This window comes from Dipodomys merriami, unplaced genomic scaffold, assembly GCF_024711535.1.
Source record: "Dipodomys merriami isolate MVZ:Mamm:240054 unplaced genomic scaffold, mDipMer1.0.p SCAF_11, whole genome shotgun sequence".
NCBI lineage: Eukaryota > Metazoa > Chordata > Mammalia > Rodentia > Heteromyidae > Dipodomys > Dipodomys merriami.
Window position 1 is genome coordinate 44,731,780 of NW_027202382.1, and position 25,744 is coordinate 44,757,523.

At 48.7% G+C, this 25,744-nt stretch overlaps 1 protein-coding gene across 1 annotated transcript in view; it reads left to right on the forward strand.

Moving 5' to 3' along the window:
• Positions 1-25,744, forward strand: part of Fubp3 (far upstream element binding protein 3) — a 52,296-nt gene that overhangs the window by 16,341 nt on the left and 10,211 nt on the right. The window contains exons 3-11 of the mRNA XM_070014850.1: positions 11,358-11,391; positions 14,062-14,111; positions 14,496-14,567; positions 15,847-15,904; positions 17,860-18,022; positions 21,168-21,266; positions 21,983-22,087; positions 22,917-23,019; positions 24,077-24,177. Of these exons, the coding sequence (XP_069870951.1) occupies positions 11,358-11,391; positions 14,062-14,111; positions 14,496-14,567; positions 15,847-15,904; positions 17,860-18,022; positions 21,168-21,266; positions 21,983-22,087; positions 22,917-23,019; positions 24,077-24,177 (785 nt within the window). The remainder of the gene's footprint in view (positions 1-11,357; positions 11,392-14,061; positions 14,112-14,495; positions 14,568-15,846; positions 15,905-17,859; positions 18,023-21,167; positions 21,267-21,982; positions 22,088-22,916; positions 23,020-24,076; positions 24,178-25,744) is intronic.

The following is a 25,744-nucleotide window of genomic DNA, read 5'->3' on the forward strand; positions in this document are numbered from 1 at the left end:
AGGCTATCCTAGGACTGGAAATCTCTTGCTTCAGTTTCCCAAATGCTGGGCTTACAGGTATGCAGCACTATACTTGGTTTCATTGTGACATTTTCATATATGTGTATTACATACTTTGAACATATGGACACACATCAATAGAGACCTTCTTCCCTAATAGTTCCTAAGTACTTCCATGTGCAATAAGATCTTTCTAGAAGCAATCTTTTTTTTTTTTTTTTTTGTATTCACTGTTTTGGTTTGTTTTGATGCCCTACTCAACCCCAGAATAATTTGAAACCATTTACAAGTGCCCATTGTCAGCACATGAGCACAGTATCCATCAGAAGTGGCTGCACAGGCTGGGAATGTGGCTTAGTGCTAGCCTTGCATGCATGAAGTCTGGGTTCGATTCCTCAGTACCACATAACACAGAAAAAGCTGGAAGTGGTGCTGTGGCTCAAGTGGTAGAGTGCTAGCCTTGAGCTAAAGGAACTCAGGGACAGCGCCCAGGCCCTGAGTTCAAGCCCCAGGAAAAAGTGGCTACAGAGTTGGAACTGCTACTGCAAGGTAGCAGTGTATAAGGAGGGTGGTGTGCCCCTAGCTTACGTGAGCTTATGTGTGTGATCAGGGGCTCGGGGTTTTCTCTTCTATTCTCGGTCAGTCTGCATGTATACTAATTATATATGTGCTTTGGTGATGTGTACCTGAAATTTTTTTTTTTACTTAACGGTATGCACTACATGATCTCCTCTCCCACAACTATGTTTCTATAAAAGTACTTACTTAGCCAAATCTAATTAAGTGGGATTGATTTCTCTAGTCTCTCTGGGACTTGTAAAAGAAAATATAGCTAATGTGATTATTTTGTGATTATTTTTAAATTTTTATTTACATATTTATTTGTGCCAGTCCTGGGGCTTGAACTCAGGACATGGGCATTGTCTCCGGGCTTTTCTGCTCAAAGTTAACACTCTACCATTTGAGCCCAGAACTCTGCTTCTGGTTTGTTTTTCTTCTTGTTATTAGTGTTAATTGGAGATAAGGTCCCTGGACTTTGCTTGTCTGGGCAGATCCTCAGATCTTAGCCTCTGGATTAGCAAGGGTTCCAAACGAGTGGCCAGGTGGTTTAAACATTGGAAATGTCTGAACTCACAGGGCAAAAAAATGATGCAAAGTGGGAGGATTGTCTGTGTACAACATTGTTCAAGATAACAAGCACCCTTCACACTGATGTGCTGGGATCACTTTTGTTTGACCAGTGTTCATGATTTCTGAGACCAGATATGCTGAATGCACTTGCCTGCACTTTTACCTTGTGAAGAGGTGTAGTGAGAAGAAACCTTTTTACCTTCCAAGAGCTTCTATAATTTGCTCTCTCCTCTGGGACACCAGTGTAAAAGCAAATTGCATTGTCTGGTTCTGAGCACAGGTCTCCTTAAAGCCCAGTGTTTCCAGAAATCAAGATCAATACATTTCCAGCTCACCCAGCCTTTCACAATTCCTTCTTGTTTTCACCTGCAACATGGACTTAAGTCTCAAAACCTGGGCATGCCCTACACAGATGGCTGTCGGGTCCTCTGTAAGGTACCCCTAATTAAATACTTGCACATTGACCCCTCTGGCACTGTGCAGGCATTTTTCTCCCACCAGTCCTTGTATAGCTATTTGAAATAAATCAGCAAAAGGCTTTGAGTTTATTGATAAGAGAGCTGGGCAGCAGCAGATGTCACCAACCTGGCCATATTCACCCTGGAAGCCAATGTCACTATTATATCATTCCCCTCTTATTTTGAAGAATAAGTCCTCGTAAGCATAATGGGTTCTCATTTTCCCCCTCTTAGTGGAGAGTAACGGGAGAACCCTTCTGCATCCTGTCCCGCCTCCACCCAGGTCTCTTGATACCTTGTCTAGGACAGAGCAGACCAGATTGAAAGAACAAGACACTTTACATTCTGTATATCAGTTTGATAAAACTAATCTTGGCCTGCCCTTGAGCAATGCTAAATAACAGTTATGAAATTGTTTGCCCTCAGTAAATCGGTAAGCCAGACTCAGTCTCCTCTTCTCATTGGTCTGCTCCTGGGCCAGGAGAATATGTGTGAGCCCAAGGGTCCTTCTTGGTGGGGAGACACGTGAGTGCAAGTTCAGAAAGCGCAGGGTGGATACAGTGCTTCCTTCTTAGCAGTGAAAATCCAACGGCTTCGTGGGTTATGTTTGTTTCATTTGGCTTGTTGGGTATTTTTGGACAGAAGCTTGCAGGATTGCTTCTTTAGCAATATGAACTTTCTAACTTTGCCATGCAGCAGAGTTCTTTGACCTCTGGAGGTTAAAGTTCAGTCCTCTAAAATGTTTAGAGGTGTTATTTAGGTCTGCTTAATAACACTTCAGTGCGTGTGTGTACGTGTGCAAGTGTGTACTAGTACAGAACCTCTGTGCTCTCTATCGGCGCTTTTTCACTCAAGGTTGGCACTGCACCACTTGAACCACAACTCTACCTCTCAGGTTTTGGGGTTTTTTTTTGACCCATGGGGCTTGAACTCAGGGCCTGGGCGCTGTCCCTGAGCACTTCAGCTCAAGGCCAGCGCTCTACCACTTTGAGTCACAGCACCACTTCTGATTTTCTGGTGATGTATTGGAGATAAGAGTCTCATAGAATGAGATCTGAGGATCACGGTTCAAAGCCAGCTCAGGCAGAAAAGTCCGTGAGACTCTTATCTCCAATAAACCACTAGAAAACTGGAAGTGGCGCTGTGGCTCAAGCAGTAGAGCACTTGCCTTGAGCTGAAGAGCGCAGGGACAGTGCGCAAGCCCAGAGTTCAAGCCCCACGACCGACTAAAAAAAAAAAAAAAGTCTCACAGAAGGTGAGTGTCAGTGGCTCACGCCTGTAATCCTAGCTACTCAGGAGGCTGAGATGAGCATCGAGGTTCAAAGCCAGCCCAGGCAGGAAAGTCAATGAGACTCTTATCTCCAATAAACCACTAGAAAACCAGAAGTGGCACTGTGGCTCAAGCGGTAGAGCGCTTGCCTTGAGCTGAAGAGCTCAAGGACAACACCCACGCCCAGATTTCAAGCCCCACTACTGACCAAAAAAAAAAAGAGTCACACAGATTTTCCTGCCTGGGCTGGCTTTGAACTGTGATCTTCAGATCTCAGCTTCCTGAGTAGTTAGGTTGACAGGCCTGAGCCACCAGCTCTTGGCTCATTTCTCAGTTGTTTTTTTGTTTTTGTTTTGGTTGGTCGTGGGGCTTGAACTCTGGGCTTGGGCACTGTCCCTGCACTCTTCAGCTCAAGGGGAGTGCTCTACCGCTTGAGCACCACTTCTGGTTTTCTAATGGTTTATTGGAGATAAGACTCTCACAGACTTTCCTGCCCTGGCTGGCTTTGAACCACAATCCTCAGATCTCAGTCTCCTGCGTAGCTAGGATTACAGGTGTGAGCGCTCAGCATTTCTCAGTTTTAATTGGAGGTAAGAGTCTCAGGTTTGTCTGCCTGAGCTGGCTTTGAACCGTGGTCCTCAGATTGCAGCCTCCTGAGTAGCTAGGATTACAGGTATGAGCCACAAATGCCTGGCAAACACTTCAATTCTGAATGTAACCAGGAGGAATCCCTAACACACATTTGTCAAGGACAGGAGTTTGCACAGTGCTGGCGCCTGAAAGTGTACCAGGCAGGTAACGGGGACTGGCAGCATAGAGCTATGTGAACTGGCTGGTCCTGGAGTCTGCCTAGACCCAGAAGGGACCTCAGCTCTGCTTGAGGATCTACCCGGGTGCTGTGCTCCAGACGAGCCGACCTCCTTCTCCTGCGTCTGGCTTCAGACTGGCTGATCTGAGCAGTAACAGCTTCAGTCTTGACACCCACACTTCCCAGCAGTCTTGGAGTTCCTGCTCTGGGTCTGGCTTGTGGCACCTTCTTCATACAATCCTCCGTTCCCCCTGCTGTGGCTGGAGCCTCTTCCCGGAGCCAGTCTGACCTGTTGTGTTTAGGGTGCTTGCTTCCAGCAGTTGAGGACATCCAGCTTTCCCTACGTGGTGATGGCCTCCCTGGCCTTCCAATCCTTTACTCTACTCTGCACATTCTTTGCCAGCCTACTGGTCTGTCTCTGCTCTTCCTGAAACCAGCCCCTCATTCCAGCTTTTTTTTTTTTTTTTTTTTTTTGGGTCCGGTCGTGGGGCCTGAACTCTGGGCCTGGGTGCTATCCCTCAGCTCTTCAGCTTAAGGCTAGCACTCTACTACTTGAGCCACAGTGCCGCTTCCAGCTTTTTTCTTTTTGCTTATGTGGTGCTAAGGAATCGAATCCAGGGCCTCAGGCATGCAAGCCAAGCGCTCTACCACTGAGCCAACTTCCCAGCCCCCTCATTCCAGCTTTCTTCCTGGCCACCTTTTTTGTTGGTGGTTGTGGGGCTTGAACTCTGGGCCTGGGCACTGTCTCTCAGCTCTTTAGCTCAAGGCTAGTGTTCTACCACTTGGGCCATACGCCACTTCCAGTTTTCTGGTGGTTCATTGAGGAGATAAGAGTCTCACGGGGTCTGGGAAGGTGGCTTAGTGGTAGAGCACTTGCCTCGCATGCATGAGGCCCTGGGTTCAATTCCCCAGCACCACATAAGCAGAAAAGGCCGGAAGTTGTGCTGTGGCTCAAGTGGTAGCCTTGAGCTGAAGAGCTAAAGGACAGTGCCCAGAACCAGAGAGAGAGAGAGTCTCACAGACTTTACTGCCTGAGCTGGCTTTGAACTGTGATCCTTAGATCTCAGCCTCTTTAGTAAGTAGCTAGGATTACAGGCGTAAGCCACCAGCACCCAGCTTCCTGGCTACCTTCTACTTAGGATTTAGGTCACAATCATAGGACTTCCTCCTCACAGCCAGACCCGTGGGCTCTGACTCCTAGGCTCTCTTCACCCTTCCCTCTCTCATTCTCCTCACCTCTCCCTTGTTCCTTCCCTCCTCTTTCCCCTATCCGCCTCCCTCTCCCCTCCACATCTCTTCCCTTGCTCACACGCTCACCATTGACCCCTTCTAGTGGCATACAACATGCCCTCCTTTATTCTGCAGGTGCCAAGTCCCATTATGCCCCTCTCTACTGAACTTTATGTACTGTGGCAGACTGTCTTCTTTTCTCTGTGGCCTTAGCGAGAAAAGTAGTAGTAGTAGTTCCTTCTGTGTATCATCTCATTGGCATTTTTAATATTTGCTTAAAAGTATGCTCTAAAGTTAAGAGAATGATATTAGAATGGTGTTAGCTGAATGTGTGGAGGGGCTGAGCTTTTATTCCAGAAACAACCCTAGTGAGGTCTCTGTGCCCTGTCCCACCCTCCACTCCCATGCTGTGACGGTTGGGCTTCCTGCGTACACCAGGATTTCTATGCAGGTGGAAGAAGAAAGGAAGATCTTTCCCTGGCAAAGTATAACCTGGCTGGTTGGCTGGCATCTGGCAGCCAGCAGGTCAGGTGGTAAACGTCTTTCCAAGAAGAGGACGGAGAGCGAAACCTGCAGCTGGTGTTAGGGCAGAACCTCAGTTGTCCATCACCTGCAGCACCTGTGAGTCTGTTTAACCTCTGGGGAATGCAGTTGTCAGGTCAGAAGAAGGTTCCTGGGTCTCTACAGTGCTTTCAGGCTATGTTAATAGTAGAGGCTCTCTGCTCCATCACTCAAGGGGCTTTAAGGCTCACCTGATGGTACAACCCCTCTAGAAAACAGTACAACAACCTTTTGAAACTGAATGTACTTACCACACAGCCTGCAGTTGCACTCCCGAGCATTCATTTATCCTCAAGAAATGAAAACTTAGTATTAATGTATATAAAAGCCTGTCTATAAATCCTCATTAGCAGCTTTTTGCCTAATAGCCCCCAAATCAAAACATCTCAGAGGTCCTCAGAAGGTGCAGGGCCAAACAAACCGAGATCCAACCGAGATCCAACTGCTACTGTGGAGTATCACTTGACATTGTAAAGGAACAAGTGTGAAATGGTGTGGCTGAATCTCTAGGGCTTATGGGATTGCATAAGCCAATCCCGAAACAGTGCATACACCCTGATCCTCCTTACCTTTTTTTGGGGGTGGGGCGGGGGACAGGGGTTTGGGCATGGGGTTTGAACTCAGCCTGGACGCTGTCCCTGAGCTCTTTGTACTCAAGGCTAGCGCTCTACCACTTTGAGCCACAGCGCCTCTTCCAGTTTTCTGAGTGGTTTATTGGAGCTAAGAGTCTCACCGACTTTCCTGCTCTGGCTGGTTTTGAACCTCAGTCCTCAGATCTCAGACTCATAAGTAGCTAGGATTTCAGACGTGAGCCACCGGCACTAGGCTCAGAAGGAACTTCTTTTTTTTTTTTTTTGTCGGTCGTGGGGCCTGAACTCTGGGCCTGGGCACTGTCCCTCAGCTCTTCAGCTTAAGGCGAGCGCTCTACCACTTGACCTACAGCGCCACTTCTGGTTTTCTGGTGGTTTATTGGAGATAGGAGTCCCACGGTCTCTCCTGCCCGGGCTGCCTTTGAACCGCGATCCTCAGATCTCAGCCTCCTGAGTAGCTAGGATTACAGGCGTGAGCCACCAGCGCCTGGCTAGAAGGAACTTCTTATTGTACAGATAGATAAGGAAGAAGTAGTTTGCTACCTAGCTGGTCAGTGACAGAAAGGACACAAAAACCTAGGTCTCTGTGATACACAGTAAGTGTAGTGCTTGAAAATGCGAATAACGAAGCTTGAGAGGTACCTACTCAGGAAGCCGAGATATGAGGATTGTGGCTCAAAACCAGACCGCACAAGAAAGTCCATGAAATCCTATCTCCAGTTAACCAGCAAAAAACCTGAAGTGGGGCTGTGGCTCATGTGGTAGGAGCACTAGGCTGGAATGAAAAAACAAAAGGAGTTCACAGGCCCCAGAACCGACACAAAAACAACCCAGAAAGCTGAGCACAAGGCTGAGTTCAAGCACCAGCACATACATACATACAAAATACCAGTTGCAGTGCAAATAAGATAATCATTTTAATCAGAACCAGTTAGTTGCACACATAAAATACATGTGTACGTGAAATAAAGACATATGAAATACAATCATCCCTCACCATATTGCATATACTTGTAGCTTTACCGTATTGTGGGTTTAAAAAAAAACAAAAACCACAAAATATAGTAATCCTTTACTTATGGGAGATATGTTCCAGAGACCCCTGTGATAGGTGAAAATCTGAGAAATAGCAATGAATTATGATACAGTAAGGGATGACTGTTTAACACTGCTACTTCGTGGATTTTAACCCATCGTGGGGGGTCTCTGGAACGGAACTTCCATGATATAGATGAGGGATCACTGTAGATAACCCTATTGCCCACAGTATATTATTTTGTTTTCACAAAACTGGTTGTTGCCTTGTATATCTTTTAGTTTTTTGTTGTTGTTATTCTTGTTTTTGTTGTGTTTGTTTTTTGTGCTGGTCGGGGGCTTAGGCTCCTGGGCTTTTTATGCTCAAGTCTACCTCTACCACTTGAGCCACAGCTTCACTTCCACCTTTTGCTGTGTTTCATTGTGGATAAGCATCACAAACTTCCCTGCTGCCTTTGAATTGTGATCCTCAGGTTTTTGCTTCCTGAGAAGGATTACAGCCATGAGTGACTGGCGCCTGGCTCCCAGGTTGATTTCATGTCTACTTGCTTAGCTGCAAATAAGTCTTAGTGCTGTCTGTCTCTTTGTGGTATAGGGGTTTTTTGTTTGTTTGTTTGTTTAAATTAAGGCCTTGTACTTTCTAGGCAGGTGCTCTTCCCCTTGATCCATTCTTCCCAACCCTATTTTTGACGTTAGTTTTTGTTTTTAATCTGTGTTTTGGCCTGGAGTTGGCCTCAGTCTGTGAACCTCTTATTCTAGGCCTCTCCATAGCTGGGATCACAGGAGCAAACCACTGTACCTGGTTTGTTGAAATGAGGTCCTGTTAACTTTTACCCAGGCTGGCTTCAAAGTGCGACCCGTCTCTTCACCTCCTGATAGCTGTGGCATTGTGCCTGGTCCCGATGATTTTTCTCTGGGTGTCCATTGCTCTGGAGAAGGGTACAAGTCCCAGTTCATTCCCCTCCATAGCAGTTAGATTACTCACCTGTTCTTCCTCATTCACAAGAGGAGCTGCAAGCAAGAGTCCCGTATTGAGACAGCCCCGAAGAATTTCCTCATTTCAAAAACCCCAAATAATTGGCAAAATCAGTAACAGATGACTGGCCTGGGGCCTCCTTCTGCACCCAGGCAAGCATTGCTGCGGGCTACAGGAAGCCTCATGTGCCCTCAGCCACTGCGTGTCACTGGCTGGGCCTGGGAGAGCACTTGTGACAGTCAGATGAGAGGGAACTCCTCAGAAGAGGCAGTAGCAGGGACCCTTTGGAAGTCCCACGGTGTGGGGCTGCCTCTGGCTGTGTCATCACTGACTTGCTGTTCGGTTCCATGCCAGTCTGTCATCTGCCTGTCTTTTTTTTCTCTCAATATGTTTTTATTATAAAAATACTGTACAGCTGGGTGCCGGTGGCTCACCCCTGTAATCCTAGCTACTCAGGAGGCTGAGATCTGAGGATCATGGTTCAAAATCAGCCCTGGCAAGGAAAGTCTGTGAGACTCTTATCTCCAATAAACCACTAGAAAACCGGAAGAGGTGCTGTGGCTCAAGTGGTAGAGAGCGCTAGCCTTAAGCTGAAGAGCGCAGGGACAGCGTCCAGGCCCAGAGTTCAATCCCCACGACCAACAACAACAAAAAATACTGTACAGAGGGGTTACAGTTACATGAGCAAGATAATGAGTACATTTCCTATCAAGCATTGTTGCCTCCTCCTTTGTTTTTCCCCTACTATCCCTTCCCTCCCCACCTTCACAACTACACTCCCCCTCCTCGCCCCTCCCCGCCTAAATTGTAAAGTTCCTTTTTCAACCTAGCGTCTTGTACATCTCATTGTTACAATGGGTCAACTGTTTCTAAGCATTTTGTTTTTTTCCCTTCCCCTCCCCCATCGGCCTGTCTTGAGCACTGACTGGCACTGTTGTCCTTGGGTTTGGAGGTTTTTTGGTGCTGGTCCTGGGGCTTGAACTCAGGGCCTCAGTGCTGTCCCTGTGCTTTTGTTCTTAAGGTTAATGTTCTACTTCTTGATCCACAGCTCTATTTTCAGCTTTTTGATGAATAATTAGAAGAGTCTCACCTAGTCAGGACCCTTATCTGTAATCCTGGAGGCTGAGATCTGCGAATCACCATTCAAAGCCAGCCCAGGCTGGAAAGTATGTGAGACTCTTATCTCCAATAAACTACTCAGAGAAAGCCAAAAAGTAGTACTGTGGCTCAAGTGGTGGTATAGTGCTAGCTTTGAGCACAAAGAGGCTCAGAGACAGTGCCTATACTGTTGAGTTCAAGCCCCAGGACTGCCTCCCTCCCCCCCCCCCCCAAAAAAAAAGTCACTTTCCTGCCGGGGCTGGCTTCAAACCTCATCCTCAGATCTGAGCTCCTGAGTAGCTGTGGGGTGGGCACTGTTAGGTGGGGCAGTTATGCCGGTCCTTGCTCATACCTCCACCTGAGGGGAAGCAGCGGCCGTAGGGATCACAGTAGGGAAGATTTGTCTTTGCTTGCCCCTCCACCCAAGGGTAGCTGCTGACCTTCACCTACTAATAGACATGCATTTTCATGTTTGTGGTGAGCACAGAATTTTGAGTGGCCTTTACAGAAGCCCTCGGGAATGTTCTCTTGAATTTCTCTATTTTGGGGCTCCCCCGTGTTAGACATACCACTGTCTGATGATCCTCACTCGTACCCCAGGCCAAGAAGCACCGTCCAGCCAGATTGCTCTCCTTGGGGCATCCGTGCTCTACCTGTGTCCTCCTTCATTTGAAGACATTTAGTTCTCTGTCCTCAGTGGTTTCTCATGAGGCAAGGAACTGTGGAGACAGTTGGTAAATCTAAGCTTGTGTTCTTGACACCTCAATGCCGCCTAGGCCACTGAGCCCAGTGCAGGGACAGGAGCCGTGAGCCACCGAGCCCAGCTCCACTGCAGTGCTGAACAGGACCAGTGCTCTGTCCTCAGCGTTCCTCTCTCCTCCCTGCCTTCATCAGAAGGTGGCCCCGCTCCACACAGGGCCCAGCCGGTAGCATTCCTTTCCTAAGGGAGAGAAGGGAATGAGGAAGTGCTACTGTCCAGACTGGAGACACGCAGAAAAAGTTTTAAGAGTCAATTAAGAGTCAATTCTCTTATCCCTGAGATAAGCAGATTAACAGAATACAGTGTCTATCTTTTTGGCTGCAAACCATTATCCTGCTATTGATCCAGAAGAGATACAGTATTTGTTCTGGATCAATAGCTTCAATAAACTCAGTATCTTCATTTACTTTTTGCTGGCATTGTTTCTCAGTGTTTTCTTTGACAGTGTTGTGGTCTGGTTTCTTTTCCTCTGTCTCTTTATGACCAGCAACTGTTCAGTCAGAATGGCAGGTAGCATTTGAGCTGCAAGAAGGGCAGTCAGTTCTACATTTCAGGTGTCAGACCTTTTTGCTTTGTCCTGAAGTTAGTGTAGTTGGTCCTTTCCTTCTTATTCTTGCAAGTCTGTCCTTGTAATAATTTTGCCAGAGACATTTTTTAATGCTCTTTTTAGCATCTTGGAAGACACTATGTTTGGGTTTTATACTTTTTCGTTGTCTACTGACAATATTTCTTTTGCTGCATTTTCCAAACGAGAAACACCACAGAATCATTTCTGCTGATGGTAGGCAAAGGAGACACTCATCAATAGCTGAAAGAGGAGAAGCTGAAGCATACAGCACAGTAAAAGTAGTGGGACTGTTATAGCATGGGTTTTAATCATCAGAGGCTGTTTGGCAGCGCCACATCTGTGAAATGGGCTGGGGAGGCGACCGTGTGTTCTGAGCATCCAGAAAGCCAGAGGAGGAAGGCCTCGTCCTCTCTGGGGCTGCTTGTGCTAGGGAGCCAGGAACATATGTGCAGGTCCTTAGTGACCGCAGCAGCTGCCCCGAGCCTCCCCAACAATGCTGCCAGGGGGTTAAGTCTTCTCATTTGCTTTTAAAAGAGAGAGTAGGCCCTTTCTGCCTTCACATTGAGTTTGGGTCTGAAACAGGAGGGAGGTAGGAAGTCAGAGGGATTTAGGCCTCACAGCGTGTGCACACACAGATCAATTTCTTATCCTGCGTTCAGCTGGACACTGGGTTGGAGACTGTGTTGATCAAGATGTCCCCTCCTGTTTCATATCATATACCACATTCATTTCAGCCACTGAGCCTAAATTACTGTTTGCTTTCTCTCTGCCTGCCTTTCTTCCCCCTGAAATGGTAAGAACTCTTAGAAGGATGAAGTTAGTTTATCCGTGCTAATGCTTTGATTTTTCTTTTCTCTTTCTCTTTGCCACAGTGGGTAACCAGTTAGGGGCCCTGGTACATCAAAGGTAAGCAGTGGGTTATGTTTTATTATTTATTGATCATTTCTAATTGTTTATTGATCCACCATCTGTACTGGAGTGTTAGCAAGTCAGAGGTTGGGAGTGTGGAAGCCACAGGCTAGATTTCCTTAAGATTCCCAGGACCACCCAGGACCGCATAAGCCCACGCACAAACTGATGGCAAGAGCTAAAAATCCGCCCCTTTTGTACCTAGGAGATGACAAATTTTTAATTTGAAAGGAGAGAATGTGAGATTGTCCCACCTGGTTTTAGAGGTTTTCCCAGGGTCTAAGGAATCTGCTCCCTCAGCCTCTTCACTCAGGAAGTACATGAGGTCTTGGGGCCCGGAGAGTGGGGCAGGGTTTGGGGAGACCAGAAGTCAGAGCCCCACCTCGGTGATAGGGACTGGCCAGAGAATCTTGGCCAGGCTCCCAGTTGGTTTATGGGTTTTCTGCCTCCATTTCCCCTTATATATAGCCTTGTTAAGTATTGAGGATTTTGAGAGATTCAAAGACCTGTGAGGTGGTGCCTTTGAAAAGGCCAGCCTGAGCCGGGCGCCGGTGGCTCACGCCTGTAATACTAGCTATTCAGGAGGCTGAGATCTGAATATCACTGTTCAAAGCCAGCCCGGGCCGGAAAGTCTGTGAGACTCTCTATCTCCAATAAATCACTTTAAAACCGGAAGTGGCGCTGTGGCTCAAGCTGTGCCTTGAGCTGAAGAGCGCAGGGACAGCGCCCAAGCCCAGAGTTCAAGCCCCACGACCAACAAAAAAAAAGAAAAAGAAAAGGCAGCCTGGAAGGCAGGATATTTGAGGTCTGAAGGTCATCCTAAAAAGAAGGAAGTGTGCCACTCTCCCCAGGGACTCTGTTACATGGCGGCTCTGTCAGCCCCACAGGTCTGCCTGTGCTCTTCAAGAAGTCACCAGAGGCTGTCAGTTACCCCAGAGTTATAGCCTGCTTTTTTTCTTGTTTGCTTTCTTTTGTTAATTAATGAGTTGCAGTAACAAACAAGATTGCTAGTATCAAACTCTTTCCTATTAAACTATATTCTGTTAAATAAGCTATAATTAGTCAAGATGTTACTTTCCAAAATGTGTGTGCCTAGAGCATTAGACGAGCAAGGTTTAGCCTTGCATTTAGAACAGAGCCTTTCTTCCAGAAAGCCGGAGAGATCATCCTGGTGCACCTCTTCCCCAGAGCATCTGTCAGCTTTATTTCTCAGGCCAGGATGCTGCCGAGCTCTTTGACATTCCCATTGTGGTTGTTGAAGGCCCTCTAGTCAGTTTCCTGTAATGCCTTCTGAGAGTAGACAGTGTGCCTGCATGTAAGAGCGCGCGCGCGTGCGCGGCAGCCACACATACAAGAGTGCTGTCATCCCTGACAGACAGCAGTGCACAGGTACGGCCTGCTTCAGCCTGTTAGACGGCCAGAGCTAGCATTGGCATCACAGTGTCACTAACTAGGAAGCCAAGAATTGCCTGATTTTAAGGTAGATGCATACACCAGAGAGAGAGAGAGAGAGAGAGAGAGAGAGAGAGAGAGAGAGGGCACACCTGTACACAAGCCTGAGGATGTAAACACAAAAAGACTGTCTGCTTCTATCACTGTGATCAGTGGCAAATGCTATTTATGCTATTGCATTTCTTGTAAGTGCTGCATTTCCTCTAAAAAACATGCACTTTATTCAGTCTTTTCTGTGATGGGTAAAAATCCAGCTGTGTGAAAGATGTTTAAAAATGCTTGCCTTTTTTTCCCCCAAAACTACTTGCATTTAGCTTCCTCCTAAGGTAAATGTTTAGATTTAATTGCTTTCTGGGGTGTCAGGCAAATTGGATATTGTCCACAATACACTGTATGGCAAATTCAAGGGTTTGTTGAAAGAGCCAGTGCAGTGGTTTAAAAAAAAAAAAAACAAAACAAAACATAATGGATGGTATGCAGCTTGACAGAAGAAGCGCCTCTCAGCGTAAGGGAGCCGACTGTTCTGTCTTGGTCAACACTGGTTAGATTTTCATTGCATACTGTTCATTTGAAGCATTTCACCTTTTTTTCTTCAGAGACATAGATCAATTGAAAAGAGACCAGAAAACAATAAAAAAGATGGGGAAATCAGAAGCGTTAAGGAAAAGTTGTTACCTCTTCAGGTAGAGGAAGATGACATAATAAACCGCCTGCACACCTCCCCAAAGCCTGCAGGGTCTCTAGTGTTCTGGGATAGATGGCCGATGCAGGAGAGAGGGCCTAACAGGTGTACAGAGCAGCCGACAGGAGTGGGACACATCGGGCCCAAGGCTACGTAAGCCCTTCACAATCATTTGGTCTGGCCCTGCCAAGGCAACCACAGTGGGATTTGAAACGTCATGGGTCTGGGAGCTTTTCCAGAACAACGTAATCTTCAGTACCAGCAAATGTCATGTGTTAATTTGGCATTTGGCCAGAAAAAACGTTCCCCACCCTTGAAGAAAAAGAGGAGCTGGTTTAAGGAAACCCAAAGGATCACTTAATGACATTGAGTCAATGCTTAGGAGTCGTTGGCCAAATTGGCATGATTCTTTTAAGTCTTTGTCATGCCTCACTGCAAGTATGGGAAAGTTGAGGTTCTAAAATGGTTATAAAATTCTGTGTTCTATGCGGCTTTTTTCCCCTCCAAAATGGTGTTTTGTTTTGTGTCTTTAGGGCAGTAATAACAGAAGAATTCAAAGTGCCTGATAAAATGGTGGGCTTTAGTAAGTATTTACAGTACCTCTTTTTCCCTAATTTCTGTCTTGTTTTTGTTTGTTTTTCTTTATATCTCATGAAGCGATTTAGTAGGATGCTTCTCACGTGTTCTATACAGCTGTGGAGCACTGCTGCCTCTCCCTAGGCCAAGGAGAAGGCAGAGTAATGGAGTCTGGGCCCAGTTCCCCAGCAGCCCACGTGCTCTGTCTGCAGTGTCTCACATGGGCTTTCTGTTGCTGTAATGCCCGAAGAGTTGAGATCTGCCCACAGGCCCACTGGATTTGTAGTGAGCAGCGAGCTGGGTGCAGATGTTTATTGAGTTAATTGAGTCACTTATGCGTGGTTGAACATGGAATGAAAGGCATATTCTGACCCTGTTCAATTTGTTGCAGTTATCGGCAGGGGAGGTGAGCAGATCTCACGGATTCAGGCAGAATCTGGTTGCAAAATTCAGATCGCTTCAGGTAAGGGCTTCTTCACTGATAGCTCTTACTTTCATAGAAATCAGTGTTTTGCACAGTGTTCCAGGTTTAGTGCTTTGCTGTCGTTCAGCAGTGTGGGGTTTGGGTAAGTATGTGCGGTGTCCTCCTTGCACTTCTGCAGTTGGCTTCCCACGGGAGCACTAGAGCGAGAGCCAACCCAGACACACAGCATCCACCTGCCTGCTGGGTAGGACTTCTGCAGCTCTGTGGCCAGGCGTGCCCCTTCTGAACACCTGCTGTCTAGGACCTGGTTTTCTGCACCAGAATGTTATGCCAGACATAGTGGGGCCTGCAGGAGCCGTGTAGCTTTGAAGTCACTCCCAGGGGCTGCACGCTGGCTTCCCCCCCTTAGGGAATAGGACCCGTGTGGGTTCCGGCTGCTTCAGGACCTTCCCACCAGGCTCAGATTTGGCCATGGCTGTGGAGGAGACAGACTGAAAAAAAAACCCGTGTTTTGTTTTATTTATAGTTGTATGGTCTCATCTGAATTTGACCTCTTTCACTGGAGAGGAGTCTGGAGAACATTTGACTAATGACATGCTGTTGTTTAAAAAGACACTGGAAAGACAGTGACTGCCTGAGCTATTTTCTCTTTTCAAGTTTTTTCTTCCCCACTCCCCCTTGGGTTTTTTTTGTTTGTTTGTTTTCTTGGCAGTGCTGGGGATTGAACTCGGCCTCTCACATGCTAGGCAAATACTTCTACCAGTTAGCTTCATCCCCAGCCTCTCTTTCAAGTTTTTGAGGAAGGATTAAGAGAAGTAGTTTTGAGAAACGAGTGAACTCATGGTGTGCAGTGTTGTTGAGCAGCCTGGGACCAGCGGCACAGTGCCGTTGTTGATCTCTTGAGTTGCTCGTGCAGTAACTGGGAACCCCAATGTGTTGATCGTTCGGTTCCTCTCTAGTGTGCCTCAGAGCTATTTGAAGCCTGCTTTAGAAGTGGAGGAGTTGAGGAAAGGCGAGGTGGCTGGGGTATTAGTAGCCCCTGGGTGGGTCACAGACCTGCGCTTCCTGACCTCCCCGCTGCCCGAGAAGCTAGGATGGAGCTGCCCGCTCCCCTGCTGTCCCCGCACAAAGCAGGCACACTGGCTTTTAGGGAGCCTGGACTCCAGTGCAACTGGTGTAGGAACCAGCTGCAGGGACAGCACAGAGACGGCCTGCACACAGAGGCAAAGGCACCCGCTGCCCGGTGCCCACCAACACACCTGGCACCCGGCTGCCCGGTGCCCACCAACACACCTCATCTTCTTGATTCTTCTTGTAGAGAGTTCTGGGATTCCAGAGAGGCCCTGTGTACTTACCGGAACCCCAGAAAGTATTGAGTAAGTTTATTTTATTTACTTTTTCCTTTCACTCTTTTTCCTCCTTCCCCAAGTGGGGAGCAATGGAAGGGCAAAACCGCTACTGAACCTTGTTGATGTGTGCTGCGGTCTGGCCACACAGCCAACACTCGAACAGGAAAGAGATCTGGGAGGTTGCCACGCCAGGGGCTTTTCTCTTGCCTTAACTACACAAGGTATTGCCTTTATTCCAAACCTGCAGAATGCCCCACAGCAGTCATGCATCCCTTTATAAACCAGGGTCTCGGGAGCGGACATTCGCCCATCCACATGCCAATTGATTTGTTCTTGTTAACACTACCTTCACGTGAGGGCCTGTCACTTCGTGAGCTACAGAGAACCCTGGCACCACGTCTTTGCCTGGGCTGATCCTCTTACTTTCTGATATTTCTGAGCCAAATGAAGCCATTCTTACCTTCACTCCATTTAGGGGCCAGTGGAACTGGCGCAGAGGTGTCTTGACTTTTTGGAGCCCTTGCAACAGCATTGGCATTCTTTGCTGTGTTGATATGCAGATGCTCAGAGCCTTGTGCCAGACACAGGCCTCCTAAACCCAAGCACCCTCTGGGGGTGGGGTGTTGAGTTGAGGCAGCTCACTTCCCCTTTTCAATCTAGCGTAGTGTTGTACATGCAGACAGGGTGCTGAGATTATGTCTGGCTCAATAGGTAGGGTTGTTTTATTGTTTCCATTTCTCGGGGAGTCCAGATGAGTTTAAATTCTCTTGTTCTGCTGTAACATTGCAAGCGGTGAACCAGAATAACTGTGGCTGGCAGGTGTGCATTATAGGGCAAGCTGGATGGGTCTGCTGGAGTCGCGATATTTTCTTCCAGCGCAGGTTAATCTAGTCCGCCAGCAAAATGCTGAAAAGCTGTGCAGCGGAGAAAGGCTGTGAAGCTGATTCTGCACACGAGGGCTCACGACTTGAGAAGGCAACCTCTGCTTCCCCTCTCCTTCTTCCTGCCACTCTTCTAACCATCCCTACCTCTCGCCTGCCAGAGGGCTTGAGTCGCCAGGACTGTGACTTTGGGAGGCTGTCTCCCTCTTCTCCAGTGGGCATTACTACAGCCAGATGTTCAGTAGCCAGATCCTGCTGTCTCAGAGATGGAGAAAGGCAGCAAATAACCAACAGCCAGGGAAGATTCTGGTGCAGAAAAAGAAATTGGCCCAACAGATAACATTGGTAGGCTGGGTCACCCTTCTAACATATGTCTTACAGACTAGAACGTTAGTCGCATGGCCTTTGAGCCAAGCCCTGGGTCCTACTGTGAACGGGCTGCACCAAAAGGCGCCTGCTGCGAGTGCATAGCTGCAGCAGGGCGAGGCCCTGCCCCCCTTCCTTCGTCTCTTAAATGACGCCGTCCTTCCTGGCTGTAGCTTGAGAGTCATAGGACAGTTTGATTGGTCATGGAGAAGAAATTTGGAGTTTGGTGGCGTTGGAGCAACAACTACTAACCCTTGCTTGCTTTCTTCCCGTCTTTTTCATTGCGCGCTGGCCCTCTCCCTCCCCTTTCCCCTCCCCCTCCCCTCCCCCTCTCCCTCTTGCCCTTGTTGAACAAGTGTATACTGAATTGTACTCTGTGAGGGGCTTGCGCTGGGTTGGGAGGCAGAGAGATGTACCCAGGGGTAAGAGGGGGCTCCCTGCCACCAGGGCAGCTACGCTCCAGCGGGAGGCAGCGCCAGGCAGCCATGTACAGCGTGGCGTCTGGCAGTAGCCTGCTCTGTGTGGACACAGCGGTGTTGTGGTGTGCGTTGCTTTTAAATTCCAGTCCAGAAACATGGTGGATAGCGCAGAGAGCTCCCAGGTTGTGGGGCAGGAGCTGGAGCTGATTGAGGGCTGCCTTGAGTCCTCGTGCTTTTCCCAGCGCTGTTGCCTTTCCTTGCTGACCTCAGGCACCCATTTAATGCTGGTTCTCTTTGATTTTTTTCCCTCCCAAAGACAAGCCAAACGACTCCTGGGGCAGATTGTGGACCGCTGTCGGAATGGGCCCGGCTTTCATAACGACATCGATGGCAACAGCACAGTCCAGGAGATCCTTATCCCTGCATCAAAAGTGGGTCTGGTCATTGGCAAAGGAGGGGAAACAATTAAGCAGTTGCAGGTGTGTAAGCCTCACAGCATGGACGAGTGCTGCCCTACAGCAGCTTCATCTTCCTGAGGGGGGCAAGGGGTGGGGCAGTGGGCCTTCATCCGCCTGGGGGGGCGAAGGGGGGAGTGGGCCTTCATCCTCCTGGGGGGAGGGGCCAGTGGGCCTTCATCCTCCTGGGGGGGGCAAAGGGGGGAGTGGGCCTTCATCCGCCTGGGGGGGCGAAGGGGGGAGTGGGCCTTCATCCTCCTGGGAGGAAGGGGGAGTGGGCCTTCATCCTCCTGGGAGGAAGGGGGGAGTGGGCCTTCATCCTCCTGGGGGGACGAAGGGGGGAGTGGGCCTTCATCCTCCTGGGAGGAAGGGGGAGTGGGCCTTCATCCTCCTGGGAGGAAGGGGGGAGTGGGCCTTCATCCTCCTGGGGGGACGAAGGGGGGAGTGGACCTTCATCCTCCTGGGAGGAAGGGGGAGTGGGCCTTCATCCTCCTGGGAGGAAGGGGGAGTGGGCCTTCATCCTCCTGGGGGGACGAAGGGGGGAGTGGGCCTTCATCCTCCTGGGAGGAAGGGGGAAGTGGGCCTTCATCCTCCTGGGAGGAAGGGGGAGTGGGCCTTCATCCTCCTGGGAGGAGGGGGGGAGTGGGCCTTCATCCTCCTGGGGGGAGGAGCCAGTGGGCTTTCATCCTCCTGGGAGGTATCACATCTAGCTTCCCCTCTGGGGCTGGCCTTGCACATGGATGCTGAGCTTCCCCTCCAAATCTCTGCCCATGTAAGAGAGGCCTTCCTCCATTCAGCAGGCACATGCTGAGCGTGTGCTGTGGCCAGGCCCCATGCCAAGTGTGCCTGCATGTGTTGGGACAGGTGTCCCCTGGCACATAGCCATCATGGCCCTAAGGCTGTCAGGACCGTTAGTGTGCCATCACATAGCAACATCTCCAGTGAAACTGCAGCATCAATCTGGGGCCCTGCCCTAGTTCTCATCTCATTAGTTCTGTACTCTTAAATGTTCATTTAGGGGCTGGGAAGGTGGCTCAGTGGTAGAGCGCTTGCCTTGCATGCATGAGGCCCTGGGTTCGATTCCTCAGCACTACATAAGAAAAAAGCCAGAATAGTGCTGTGGCTCAAGTGGTAGAGCGCTAGCCTTGAGCTGAAGAGCTGAGGGACAGCACCCAGGCCCAGAGTTCAGGCCCACGACCGGACCCAAAAATAAAAATAAAAAAATAAAAAATAAATGTTCATTTAAAGCTGGGTATGGCTGGAAGTAGTGCTGTGGCTCAAGCAGTAGAGCTCTTGCCTTGAGCTGAAGAGTGCAGGGACAGCGTGCCCGAGCCCAGAGTTCAAGCCCCACGACCAACCAAAAAAAAAAAAAAAAGCTGGGTATGGTTGGGCATTGGTGGCTCACGTCTATAAGAATCCTAGCTATTCAGGAGGCTGAGATCTGAGGATTGTGGATTGTGGTTCAAAGCCAGCCCAGGCAGGAAAAGCCATGAAACTCTTATCTCCAATTAACCACCAGAAAACTGGAAGTGGGGCTGTGGCTAAAGTGGTAGAGCGCTTGCCTTGAGCTGAAGAGCTGAGTGACAGCACTCAGGCCCAGAGTTCAAGCCCCATGACCGACCAAAAAAAAAAAGCTGGGGGGCTGGAAAGGTGGCTGAGTGGTAGAGTGCTTGCCTTGCATGCATGAGACCCTGGGTTCAATTCCTCAGCACCACATAAGCAGAAAAAGGCAGAAGTGGTGCTGTGTCTCAAGTGGTAGAGCACTAACCTTGAGCTGAAGAGCTGAGGGACAGCTCTCAGAGTTCAGGCCCCATGACCGACCCAAAAAAAAAAAAAAAAAGCTGGGTATGAAGCCAGGCACTGCTACTCAGGAAGCTGAGACCTGAGCGCCAGTCACAGAGGCCAGCAAGAGCAGGATGGTCTCTGAGACTCTTTATCTCCAATGAACCACTAAAAAGCCACAAGTGGAGCTCTAGCCTTAGGCAGAAAAGCTCACAGAGTGACTACACACACATACAGGAAGCTAGAGCAGGGGGATTTTGAGTGTAAGGCCTGTGTGGACCATACAAAGACCCTGCGTCAAAAAGTAAACACCCGAGCCAGTACTGGTGGCTTATGCCTATAATCCTAGCTAATCAAGAGGCTTAGATCTGAGAAACAGGAAAATTTGTGAGACTCATCTCCAGTTAATCACCAAAAATCTGGAAGTGAGGCTGTAGCTGAAGTGGTAGAGTGCTAATCTTGAGCAAACAAAAGCTCAGGGACAGTACCTCAAGTTCTAGGACACGCGCGCGTGGGCAAACACTCAGAGCCGAGGGTCCTTCTCTGTGAGACAGGAAGTGCACACCCTACTGTCATTACAGAGCTGAAATGATGTCCATTCTGGGAGGCACTTCATGAACAGCAGCTGCTGTTAGTGGCAGGGTCCCCTTCTTCACCTCAGGACTTGGGCCGAGCACATTTTAGCTTTTAGCATCCTCAGCAAGTTTGCCAAGTACATATTTTCCCTGAACATAATAATAGCTATACTGGCGTAGGAGAAGGGCTAGAAATGTACTAAGTTCCGTTTTGCTGAACTTGTTGCTTCTGAACAAATGTTGCTTGCAGAGCTCTGGGGATTTTGCAGCTGCAGGGGAGGGCGTGGCCAGACGTGTGTGTGTGTGTGTGTGTGTGTGTGTGTGTGTGTGTGTGTGTGTGTGTACTCAGAACCTAGGCAGGGGAGGGCGTGGCCAGACGTGTGTGTGTGTGTGTGTGTGTGTGTGTGTGTGTGTGTGTGTGTGTGTGTGTGTGTGTGTGTGTGTGTGTGTGTGTGTGTGTGTGTGTGTGTGTACTCAGAACCTAGGGTAGACTTCCACAACGCTGGGGTTGCTGTCCACAATCCACATTTGGGTTGTCCATTGAGAGCCCTCTTCACCTGTGAAGCAGGGTGGCCATACATGCTGCTCAGATACGTGAAGCACTGCCTTTGGTAAGACCAGGCTCACTAATATTTAGATATACATGTTAGGATTAGACAAAGGAAAGACAATAGTTTTGGTAAGGGGTTTATATGTCACATTCCAGAAGTAAGCTCCATGGGTAAGAAGGCTGTCCCTTGTGGGTGGGTCATGTGCTGTCCGATCCACGTCTTACTTCTAGCCCTGAGCACTGTGTGATGTGTGTTCCACAGGAGCGGACAGGTGTGAAAATGGTCATGATCCAAGATGGCCCACTGCCCACGGGAGCAGACAAGCCTCTTCGTATCACTGGCGATCCATTTAAAGTACAGGTAGGAAACCTGTAGGGGCCGGGGCTTCCTGATATGGGGCTAGGTCTTGGTGTTAGCTGACAGATCTAGGGGGTCCCGTGTTTGCGGAAAGAGTGTATCGTCTAGTGTAGGCACCGCTGGCCAAATGTGGCTACTTGAGTGCATTCAGTGTGAATACAAGTTGATTGCCTCTTTTTCACTCACTGTATTTCAAGTGCTCAGCGGCAGCATGAGGATGGGTAGCACCAGGAACAGAGCCATGCTCAACTGTTCCCAGAGTGGAAGGTGGTGGTGAGTGCTGCTGCTCAGAGGAGAGGCAGTGTTGGCTTTGCTGGCCTGTGCTCGGCTCCCACAGCTCCGCCAAGGCACTTGTCCTTCCTATCCTGGCCTCTCTGCAGGCCCTCTGGGCTGGTGTGGAGATGGACATAGGCCACAGCCCAGACATGCAGGCGCTCATTACCTGCACTCCTAGGAATTCACCCTGCTGCTGAAAGAAGCTAGGGCTCAGTCCCTAGCCATCTGGGGCCGTATTGCTGGTTGTGGAATTGGAGTGCTGGTGAAACTCACCACCTCAGCCTTACCAGCAGCCTGCCTGAGTCCCAGATGTGGTGAGCAGATTTTCTCACAAGTTCCTTCTATCTTTGGATCCATGTAGGGAGGGCTCTATCTTGACATTTCTCCCAGATTGATGTATTTTGTGTTTTCTTCCACAATACCTTTCATTTGTGTTTATGCAGCAAGCAAAAGAAATGGTACTGGAGATCATCCGAGAAAAGGACCAAGCCGACTTTCGAGGTGTGCGGGGTGATTTCGGCTCCCGAGTGGGAGGAGGCAGCATAGAGGTGAGCAGACAGCAAGCGCTCACTTGCTGTCTACGGGTGAGGACAGGCAGGGGCTGAGTGCGGGATAGTGCAGCTGCATATTGCGGGGCGCGGAGATTATTGGAGATTTTACTTGAAAGGTTAACTTGCTGCCCCGATAAAGGCCAAAGTCCAGGTATTCCAGGTGATCTGTGTTATGATGGTATCAAACCTAGAATCCCATATACTGATGAGGTGAGATGGCGGTGCTATGATGAACCCAGGGACAGGCAAGCGCTCTGCCACTGAGCTACCTTCCTCATCCACTGAAACGCTTGGTATTCCTACCGTATGGATGAACATCGCAAATAGTATGCTTTGTTCAGTCAGCCAGGTACAGAAGGACAGTTGCAAGATAGGTAGAACCATGGACATCAGAGCAGAGGGCCTGGGGGGAGCCGGGCATTGCTTAATGGACAGAGCTGCTTGGGTGAGATGCGAGTCATGATTACACAGCAGGGTGGATGTATGTAGTGCCCGTGAAAGTTGCGTCTCCACTAATGGCAGGTTGACATGGTGTCTGTATATCAGCACAACTTTCACAATGAAGAAACTGTACTTAGAAGTATCACTGGTATAATCAAATGGGTCCTTTTTACCTATAAGATTTTTTTTTCCTTTTTGGTAACTATTTTGGTCAGCTCTAATAATCATGAAAAATGAAATCAACTATAATTTGCCTTATATTTTTATCTCCAATATTGTCTTATAATAAAATGAAAACCATTTTTTGAAAAAAAAAAAATTTGCCCTTTTTCAAAAATAAGCCAGGTTTGCAGAAGGTGTGATGAAGTTTTGTCTGTGTTACTAGGTGTCTGTGCCTAGGTTTGCTGTTGGGATAGTGATAGGAAGAAACGGAGAAATGATCAAAAAGATCCAGAACGACGCTGGTGTGAGGATTCAGTTTAAACCAGGTTGGTTGTCAGGGTGCAGCTGTATCAAGTCACATTTCACAGCTCAGAAACCAGGCTGGTGACCCTAAGCACACATGGTCCCCTTTTTTCTTGCAACATTGTGTCCCCAGATTGCTGATCTCCCTCTTCTTGGCCCTTTGCACGCTTACTGACTCACACATACATTCCTCCAGCCAGCATGCCTAGTCCAAGCATTTACAGGCCTGGTTTTTTGTTTGGGTTTTTTTGTTGTTGTTGTTTTGTTAATACAATGTGGGGAAATGGACAGGGCATTTCCACCTTGTAATTTTGCTAAGTCTTCACACACATACTCTCTCACTCTCTGTGGGAAGCATACGCCTATAATCCTAGCTAATCAGAAGGCTGAGATCTTAGGATCTAGGTTCAAAGCCAGAAAGTCCATGGAACTCTTTATTTCCAGTTAACCACCCAAAAGTCAGAAGTGGAGGCATAGTTCAAGTGAAAAAGCTTAGGAGATCAAAGCTCCATCCCCATGACCAGTACACACACACACACACACACACACACACACACACACACACACACACACACACACACACACACACACACACACACACACACACACACACACACACACACACACACACACACACACACACACACGCTTTTGTTTGTGGCAGGGTCTCACTGTGTAGTGCAGGCTGGCCTAGAACCTCAAATCTTCACACACACACACACACACACACACACACACACACACACACGCTTTTGTTTGTGGCAGGGTCTCACTGTGTAGTGCAGGCTGGCCTAGAACCTCAAATCTTCCTGCTTCAGCCTCCCAAGTGCTGGGATTACAGGTGTACACCACCACAGTCTGCTTCTAATGGTACCGTTTCAGAGTAACTACTTGCATGGTGATTATTGACCTGAAATGTGCAAAAAGATACAATCACACATTTTCCTGATCAAGCCACTGCAAAAGAGTAGGACTGGTGACAGTCTCGTTGCCTTTTTGGCACTGGTAAGAAAATGGCCTGTTTTGGTTTCCTTCCCAGTTTGGGCTGTTCCTAATATTATCTCTTACTTGGTTCCACAGATGATGGCATTAGTCCAGAGAGAGCAGCCCAAGTCATGGGCCCTCCCGACCGGTGTCAGCACGCGGCGCACATCATCAACGAGCTGATCCTTACAGCCCAGGTGGGTGTGTCCAGTTGTTGGGATACACAGATCTGGCCTCAGGGACAGGCACCTTCACAGAGCCTTCTTTAAATCTGCCTATTGAGACCTTTTCTGGTTTATTGCTTCCTGTAGTATCTAAAACACAGGCTTTCTTTACCCTGTAAGATTCTGCCTGTTTAAACGGTTTGGGAAAATACCAAGCAGAATGCCAAGTTCCCAACAGCCTGAGTATTTTAAATGAAGTGGAATCAAGGGAGCAGTCCAGGCCCTGCAGAGGCCCGGTGCTGCCTTCTCCTGGTTCTCTCTTGAGTCTTTTTTAGTGCAAGTGTCACTTGTACTAAAGAGTCACGCTAAGGGGTAGCCAATCAGCAGTGCCCTCCACATGTGCAGGCTAAGAAAAAGTCAGAACAACTAGAACCAAAGGAAAAAGCAGTAGTTTGGAAATTGTGTTCGCAGCTCATCCCTTAGCCATGTGACCTTGGGACCAGCTTCGGAAGCTCAAAGACCAAAGCCTCCTTTCCTCTGAAGCCATCTTGAGCTTTAAACCTGGAGGAAGTGGAGCCTCTGGGCTAGGGGAAATGGAATCTCGGTGCTGGGGGAAACAGCCTCGGTACTAGGGGATGCTAAGTCTCAGTGCTGGGGAAGAGGAACCTCGATGCTAGAAGAAGCAGAGCCTCTGTACTGGGGGAAACGGAATCTCAGTGTTGGAGGAAACAGCCTCGGTGCTGGGGGAAACGGAATCTCAGTGTTGGAGGAAACAGAGCCTCAGCGCTGGGGGAAAAGGAAATCTTGGGGCTGGAGGAAACAGCCTTGGTGCAGGGGGAAACTGAGTCTTGGTGCTGGGGAAGCACAGCCTCCAGTGCATGTGGATGTCCTGCATTGGCATCCAGGGCTGTGAGGTGTGTGCATAGGTGTGCCGATACTGGGGCTTGAACTCAGGGCCTGGGTGCCATCCCTGAGCTTTTTCACTCAAGGAAGACTGTCTACCATTGGAACCACAGCTCCACTTCCAGCTTTTTGGAAGTTCATTGGAGATACAAGTCTCACGGACTTTCCTGCCAGGGCTGGCTTCCAAATGTGATCCTCAGATCTCAGCATTCTAGGTAGGTAGGTTTATAGGCCTGAGCTACCATCACCCAGCAAAGGCTGGGCTTTGAACAAAATCCCCAGCAGTTCTTGAGATTAGAAGCAGCCACTGCATTGTCCCTGATGTTCTCTGTAGTAAGTTTGTGAGTTTCAAGCTTCAGAGGCAGCTGAAGAGAACCTCTCATAAGAACCCAGAAAGCTGGCTGTGAGTGTTTTAACATAAGTCAGTCGTCTTTCCTGAAAATGGAGTGCAGGGGAAAGCCCTCCAGTTACCTCAGCTTTCTGGTGGCTAAGCATCTGGATAAATGTTGGGTTCTCTCAAGTTGACATAAGCAGGTTTTGCCAAATACTTGTTCACTGTGCTGCACCACCATTGAGCAGCCTCTTGCTGGAGGTGGACTGGCCTGACCAGGTTCAGCACTGAAAGCATTTACTCTGTTTCCTCAAGTGGCCTGCAGAGATCCCCTGTCTGACTTCTCTGATTTTTCTGAGGCACAAG